The sequence below is a fragment of the Trachypithecus francoisi genome, unplaced genomic scaffold (genome assembly GCF_009764315.1).
Source record: "Trachypithecus francoisi isolate TF-2019V2 unplaced genomic scaffold, Tfra_2.0 Lachesis_group9, whole genome shotgun sequence".
NCBI classification, from domain to species: domain Eukaryota; kingdom Metazoa; phylum Chordata; class Mammalia; order Primates; family Cercopithecidae; genus Trachypithecus; species Trachypithecus francoisi.
Window position 1 is genome coordinate 74156075 of NW_022681474.1, and position 8056 is coordinate 74164130.

General features: G+C 36.9%; 1 protein-coding gene across 1 annotated transcript in view; it reads left to right on the plus strand.

Moving 5' to 3' along the window:
- Nucleotides 1–8056, plus strand: part of ANK3 (ankyrin 3) — a 364088-nt gene that overhangs the window by 305986 nt on the left and 50046 nt on the right. The window contains 5 exon segments of the mRNA XM_033209412.1: nucleotides 35–263; nucleotides 1227–1352; nucleotides 2112–2234; nucleotides 2671–2697; nucleotides 4210–4291. Coding sequence (XP_033065303.1) covers nucleotides 35–263; nucleotides 1227–1352; nucleotides 2112–2234; nucleotides 2671–2697; nucleotides 4210–4291 — 587 coding nt within the window.

Genomic DNA, 8056 nt, shown 5'->3' on the forward strand with positions numbered 1-8056 from the left:
ACATTTTCATACTTCTGTTTTTCGTTTTGCTCAGATTTTGGCTTGCAGACTGCCATCAAGTTTTAGAAACTGTGGGGTTAGCCACGCAACTGTACAGAGAATTGATATGTGTTCCATATATGGCCAAGTTTGTTGTTTTTGCCAAAATGAATGATCCTGTAGAATCTTCCTTGCGATGTTTCTGCATGACAGATGACAAAGTGGACAAAACTTTAGAGCAACAAGAGAATTTTGAGGAAGTTGCAAGAAGCAAAGATATTGAGGTACCTTGTTCACAAAAACAAGTTCATTTCATTACATGAGATATGGGGTTTTATTTTGTGGCCTTAATAGTACTTACTATAAAATACCAAGTGCATTATTGATTTTACTTTTACTTTAAAAAATGTGATATAAATTAATACTCAAATTTTTTTAATCTTTTTTTTTTTTTTGAGACAGAGCCTTGCTCTATTGCCCAGGCTGGAGTGCAGTGGCGCAGTTTTAGCTTACTGCGACCTCCGCCTCCTGGGTTCAAACAATTCTCCTGCCTCAGCCTCCCAGGTAGCTGGGATTACAGGTGCCTACCACCATACCCAGCTAATTTTGTGTATTTTTAGTAGAAATGAGGTTTTGCCGTGTTAGCCAGGCTGGTCTCAAACTCCTGACCTCGTGATCCACCTGCCTTGGCCTCCCAAAGCACTGGCATTACATGAGTCACCACGCCCGGCCAATACTCAAATTATTTTAAGTGTCTTCGGTGCTGTCTTAACTGGTTAAAACATAGTACTAATGAATTTAAGTTATGGTCTCCATTTTCTTGTGGCCACTTGAGCTACCTACTTTCCAGAATCACTGTTTATACACATTACTACGATTTTCCTTTTTCAAACCCAGTGAACATGTAAGGATCTAACAGTCCAAAAAAAAAAGAGATAGCTTTCAAAATCTATACAAATAAGTGATTGATGTCAGGCATATTATTAAATATTTTTAAAGTTGCCAGAATAAAAATAAATGTATAATTCTGTTCTGTATGTGTCCATGCTATGGATTCCAATTACAATTGGTGAATTGTAAGCACACAACATTATGTTTATTGCAAATAGCACCACAGAAGTAACTGCCTAACAGAGACAAATGTGACATAGTATCATGTCAGTCTTTTCATGTTATGTGACATGAAAATCTCAAAATATTTCAAACTCAGATTAACATTAAATCATTTATTTCTTTTACTCTAAAAGGTTCTGGAAGGAAAACCTATTTATGTTGATTGTTATGGAAATTTGGCCCCACTTACCAAAGGAGGACAGCAACTTGTTTTTAACTTTTATGCTTTCAAAGAAAATAGACTGCCATTTTCCATCAAGGTAAATCGTCTTTAACAGAGAATCTGTGAATTATGGGGAAAAAAATACTCTTAGAGAATAAAAATAAAAGGTTTTAATGATTTATTTAATTTGTAATATCCCATCAAATCTGAACTTATTAGGTCAGATTTTTGTTCTGGTTCTACCAGAGTATACTTTCAAACCAGTAAAGCTTTATAACTGGTAAAAAGGATCTTTATTTTTCAAAGAGTTCAACAACATTTATGTTTAAGCAAACATTTGTAAAACCAAACAATCTAGAGTAACACAATGTATTCTTTCTGGTTAATATTCCGTAATCAAATAATGGATGAAAAGCAAATTCAGTATTCAAGTTTCATTTTCATTTCTGGTAGAGTCCAGGGACATTCTAGAGGGATCTTCTTTCTCCAAGAATAAAAGGAGATAGGAAAATTGTTTTATCATTATTATTTGCTGTTACTGTTGCAAAAGCTGGAGCTTTCAGGAAAAAAAAAAAAACTGTTAGAAGGAAAATGCACATAACTCAGATTATATTATGAATTGTCAGGATTAGATCACAACACAGACACAACAATCCTGCGTTTAGGAATCGGGCATCTAACTCTTGTTGAGTTCAGATGTGACCGCCCCAGTTGCTTCATAATTGTGATCATCTTTTCCCTTTACCTTTCCTGCCTCTCATAGGGCTTGTTAAAACAAACATATTTAACTCTTGTACAGTTAAAAATCCTCAGATAAATCTCATTCTATAACCATCAACTACCAAAATTCTTCTAGATCAGAGACACCAGCCAAGAGCCCTGTGGTCGTCTGTCTTTTCTGAAAGAACCAAAGACGACAAAAGGACTGCCTCAGACAGCGGTTTGCAACTTAAATATCACTCTGCCAGCACATAAAAAGGTATCTTTTAGTACTGCTTTAAATCATCTTTCCCTGGTCTTGAAGAAGTGGGCCTTTGGTATGCAATTAAGGAATGCTTTGTAACATGAATAAAGCTCTTAAAACTGAAGTTGTATTAATCTCCTCGTGTAGATTGCCTAAGTCTTGTTAATGTGGTGTCAAATTCTTACAGTTTGTATGATGGAGTCTTCTCTGTTGATCGCTTTTGCTTCTGCTGGTAGCGCATAGATTTTTATGCTTTCAAATAATGTCATGTGTTAATTTGCCATGGATGTACAGTTCTTGATATTTTTTGTTGGCTTTTTTTTATTTGCTTTGCTTTCTAAATCAGCTTGCATTTGTGTTCCCTACTCAGTCCTTTTCATATCCTGATATTCTTTTCCCTGCTGTCCATTATAATATTCCTTGTCTCTGCAATGCATCTTGGAACCAAAAGGAGACAGAGTCAGATCAAGATGATGAGGTAATATAAACACTTCTGCTTTTATTCTATCAGAAGTAGAATAGAAATTGAATCTGTATGACAGAAGTTGCAGAGGGCTAAAGTGTGGGAAACATATAAATTATATTTTTGCAGGTCTTAAGTAGGTAAAAGGGTATCTATTTTTCTTAAATGGTTCACTCTTCTTCCACACGTACTTGAGAGTATTTAAATATACTCAACAAAATTATAATACAGCTAATGATTTAGAAACTAAAGTTCTTTAAACACTTTTAAATGTGATAGATTGGCATGTATAAATAAACATTAACCTTTTTTTTAGACAAGTCAAGTGCAATAGTGAGAGAGGGGGAAAGAGTAGGACCAGGAAGTTCTATCTATGACTGACTGTGAACAGTCAATTGGGATAACACACTACTTTCGGACCTGCCAAATAGACATTTTGTAAAAGTTTCATGTGCCTGTTTTACTATCAACTATATCCTACTATCCAGTGTGTTATAACATTTAAATCAAGATCACGTTTAATATGTGCAATTTTATTGTACAAATAACTTATGTTGTATGTGATATAAAATATTTGCTTACTAGCTATTGATAAATCTTTGATATTCTCACTAAAGAAATTTATCTTGATCTTTTTTTAAGAATATAGTTCAAGTTGCCTCCTAATGTTTCTCTAAGTTATATGATAATTAGATTTTTAAATCCCACTCAATAGTAATAAACAGAATCAAGTAGCCTTAGGACACAGTAATAGTACCTCTGGCCAGGCGCGCGGTGGCTCGCGCCTATAATCCTAGCACTTTGGGAGACCGAGGCGGGGGTGGGGTGGGGGGATCAGGGAGTTCGACACCAGCCTAGCCAACATGGCGAAACCCCGTCTCTACTAAAAATACAAAAATTAGCTGGATGTGGTGCTGCGTGCCTGTAATCCCATCTACTCAGGAGGCTGAGGCAGAATTGCTTGACCCCAGGAGGCGGAGGTTGCAGTGAGCCGAGATCTGGCCACTGGGTGACAAGAGCAAGACTCCGTCCCTACCCCGCACCACGCCCCCCCCCCACAAAAAATGTACTTCTAACAAAACCATTCATCTGTTTTCAATCTCCTCATCTACACTTTATGCCTATTAACATACAGAAACCCCAGCAGTAATTGGAATAATAAACTTTGTGTGCCTTTCTCCCTTGAATGTACTCACATAGAGTGAGTGTACTTTGTGATATATGTGCTTTCGATATGAACAGATCCAGGAAAATTTACTGCTCAGCATCAGAAGTCTCTGTAATGCTTGTCTTTTACTTGTACTTCCCTGTAGTCTGCTGTTGTTGGTGCTCTTAAATTTGCCAAATGATGATTTTGGTTAAGACACAGGGGGTGGGGCTATAAAATCCCAGTAGGAAATCAACATTTCCTAAGAAGGAAAATAAACAACTTATCAACATGCCATCCTACAAAATGTTTTAAAACTGTGAAGATGTCACAGGGAAGTTGGAAATAGAGTTGTCTTTTTTTTTTTTTTTCCTTTTCAGATTGAGAAAACAGATAGACGACAGAGCTTCGCATCCTTAGCTTTACGTAAGCGCTACAGCTACTTGACTGAGCCTGGAATGAGTGAGTTTTCTAACACATTTACTAATCTATGTGGATTTTCATAAGAAGAGACATTTTTTCTATACAGACCAAATTTTATCATTTGGAAAGTCAATGGCAAAAGAAAAATTGCCTGCAGGAAAACCCTATCATACAACCTAGGTAGTATTTTGTACCTAGTTGAGGATGTGAGGTAAACACACCCCTAGCTCATACTTCCAAACAGTTTTTAAAGCCATTAACTATTTTTAAATTAGAAATATCTATTACTTTTCTTTAAAAACCTTGATTTTTACTTTAACTATGCTAGGAGATAAATATGAAAGTTACTTTAGATCTATGCTCAGATGAAGAAAAATTACTCATATATTTGGAATGGTAGAAAAATGATAAAGTTACTTTGTCATCTCATTTTTCTCAGTATAGATAGGTTGTCATGTCCTAGTCCCGATTCTTTTTCTTCCTACTTTGCAAGAATCACATTTCCTCGCCTTCTTGAGGTAGCACTTCTTTACAGGTTTCTTCTTTCCTCCCTCCCTCACTCTCACTTCCTCTCCTCCTGTCCTTTATTAAAATATCGGTTCTAAGGCTGGTCTTCACTACACCGGTTAGACCCTTTTCTTTTCTCAATGATTGTTTTAGTTCATTGTTAGCTGGCATGCACTTATTAAGATATAGATTCATTCAGTCATATCTGTTTATATATTCTCTCTGTCTCTCTCTCTCTGCCTCCTCTTCCCTTTACTTCCCTCATCCTTGTAATCATCACCTCTGGTGATCTCTACAGCCCTCAAGATAACACCCTCCACCAGCAGGGAACTAAGAGTACTGAGCACAGCACTGTATTTGACTGACATATTGGTGCCACTTTAACCATTCTCCTCATTCAAAATGAGAGGAAATTATACAAAAATCATTTTTTAATTAGTGAATAATTCCTGGCTGTTTCCCATTGACACAGTTTCTTAAGTTCAAGGAGGTTTGGAAATTTGCCAGTAAGAGTCACAACTTTGGCTTTTCCCACCTTTTCTGGAGTCCTGTTTTTGTGGGCCAACAGTGTAGCATATAAGATCTGCGGCAGGACACTACTGCACTACTTAGTTGAGATGGTCTTAGCATCATCTTCTGGAGCCTAGCCCCTTGACTATTAGAGAAGTTTTCATATTCAAATACAAAATGGAGAATATAAGAGAAATGAAAGAAACCTACCACATTCAAGAATGTTTCCTCAGATCTCAGTTCTCCTCTAGCAGAAATGTCTAAATCCTCCCAGAAACATAAGGGCTGAAATTAACTCATATTATGCTACAGAGCAAAAGACGGTTGTGTGTGTGTGTGTGTGTGTGTGTGTGTGTGTGTGTAGCTAGATGGTTTCCAGTAGAACTGGAATACATTGAGGAGGTTTTCTTTGGAATACTATTTTCCCTGGAGATCCTCAGTGGGTAATTGGTTGAGACCCCGTAGGCAACATTGTTAAGCTTTGGACAGGCTCAATGGACCAGCTGCTTTAGGTCGGAGGCCCCTTCAGGCAGGTGAGTTTCCATCTGATTCTGGTCACTAAGGCCAAGTCAATTGAATGTTTCCCACTTATCACAGTGTTACTGATTAGATCGAGCTAAGGTGTATGCAGCTTGTGTTCCTGGACTTTTGCTAGAAGAGGAGGGAACTCTTCTGTTTTATGAAAGGGTACATAAGCGTGGTAAACAAGGGAATGAATAGGAATAGGAAGTGACTAAAAGAAAACTAAGTCTCAAAACTGGTGTTATGGGAACGCCAAGTGAATGCCACTTTTCCCTCACCACGCTGCCTTTCCAACCTCTTCCCCCCCAGGAAAAAGATTCTGGATTAGTTCAGTGCCTGACATCCAGAAATTCCCTGTTATAAAGGGATCCCAAAACATATGTCTTTAAGACATAAAATGTGTAACTGATTGGTAGGTTGGGCATTCCTTGCAAAGTATAAAACCATAGACATGGTTCAAAAGACTTCTTTGCCTGATAGAGCCAGCCTTCGGTGGTAAAGGATAGATGCTTTGTCAATGTCTGATAGTTACAAAAATAAATGCTGTGAGACACAGACTAAGCTCAAATCATTGAATTGAAGGAATCCCCGAACCTTGCATTTGCAGCATGGCATTTCCAGAAGAGTTCAGCAGTATAATATTGAGAATTATGGCAAGAAGGGGTAATGAATGGGCGAGTTTTTCCTTAGTTCTTCCACTTTCTTTAGAGTAATATGTAAGCCTGGGAAAGGATATGTTCAGAATGTTTGAATTTAAATGTACACTAGGAATGAACATCTTCACCCTTGTGGGAGTGCTGCTAATCCAAGGACTGGATTGTAGCAATGGCACGGGCACAGCATGAAGAAGAACATAAAAGCTGAAGCAGATTCTCATTTTCTTTTTGAGTTTCACTATTCTGAACCAGGGCTTTCCTGGAGCAAAACTGTATTCAACTTTGATGTAGAACATTAGCCTTTGGCAGGCCTTGCAAATCTCTGTGACCAGCTTGGTTTGTTTGAGTTGTAGAAGCAGAGAGGACCAAGTATGTGTTTGTGCTCCCCAGCAAGTGTGCTTACTTCATTTGTGTGTTTCTTGCCCCATTGCCAGAAGAAATGCTGGTATTACTATATCCATTCTTCCTAGTGGCAGGTCTACCTCATGACTGCTTCAGTGTTTGTGATATCCATGAGTCCCATGAATATTATGGGAAGGCACCAGAATTGGTCCCTTTGAAATTGATAAACATATATACACACACCCCACATATCCTACTGTAGGTACTTAAATATGGGGTGTTAAAAATACAAATGTACTGTTTAGATGTCCCCCATGACAGCTTTTGAAAATTAAATGTAGATTAGGTTATGAAAAAATATCTGAGATAAACTATATGCTTTTATCCATAATGAAGAGTTACAGATGTGGACATATTTAGTTGCAGGTGATTTTATAATGTGCAGTAGAAAATATTTTCCTAAAATCTCAAAAGGTACCAAGACTTCATATCTCATGGAAAAAGTGTACTCTTCTTTCTAAATGCCCTTGTGAAAGTATCTTTTAAAGGTTATATATTGTGCATAATATGGCATAGGAATTGTATTACTTCATTGGCTTGTTTGCCATGATATATTGTGCATGATAAAATGTTTTCAGTTGCTTTGCTTGCTTATGGTAACCATGAACCATATTTTCTGTTTTTTTTTTCTTTGTGTGTGTATATGTACACATGCATTTTAAAGTCATTTCATATTATGTTTTCTTTTCCCCTCATCAAAAGGAATATACTGCATGGAAAAGATAAATGCAAACATTCCTTTTCTTTGTTTGTTTGTTTGTTTGTTTAATTCTGACTCAGAAAACTTCTTGCTCTTATTGGCTTTTTATGGGTGTAAAGCATAACCGAACTGTGCATGGGAGATACAGATTTAAAATCCAGTGGCTTCACAGTTTGCACATCAGTTGCCTGTCACTTAAAAGTTATTTTGGATTCTGCATGAAATAGGCTTGAGTGGTTTTTGAAAAAGTTTTAGATATTTAATGTATAACTACATATATTGAAATGGTTCTAAGTAGGTGCAATCTGTATCATGGAAAGGCTAAAGGAGAGAGAGGACATTAGAAATTACTAAAATGAAAGTTGTATGGTTGCACGAAACAAACATGTACCTATACAGGCAAAATAGAACGGCTACTGATATTTCAAAACCAACACATAAGAAAGTCAATAGGAAGTAGGGAACAGTTTTCCATTATGGTCATTTTTCTCATCATTAATTCTTTCC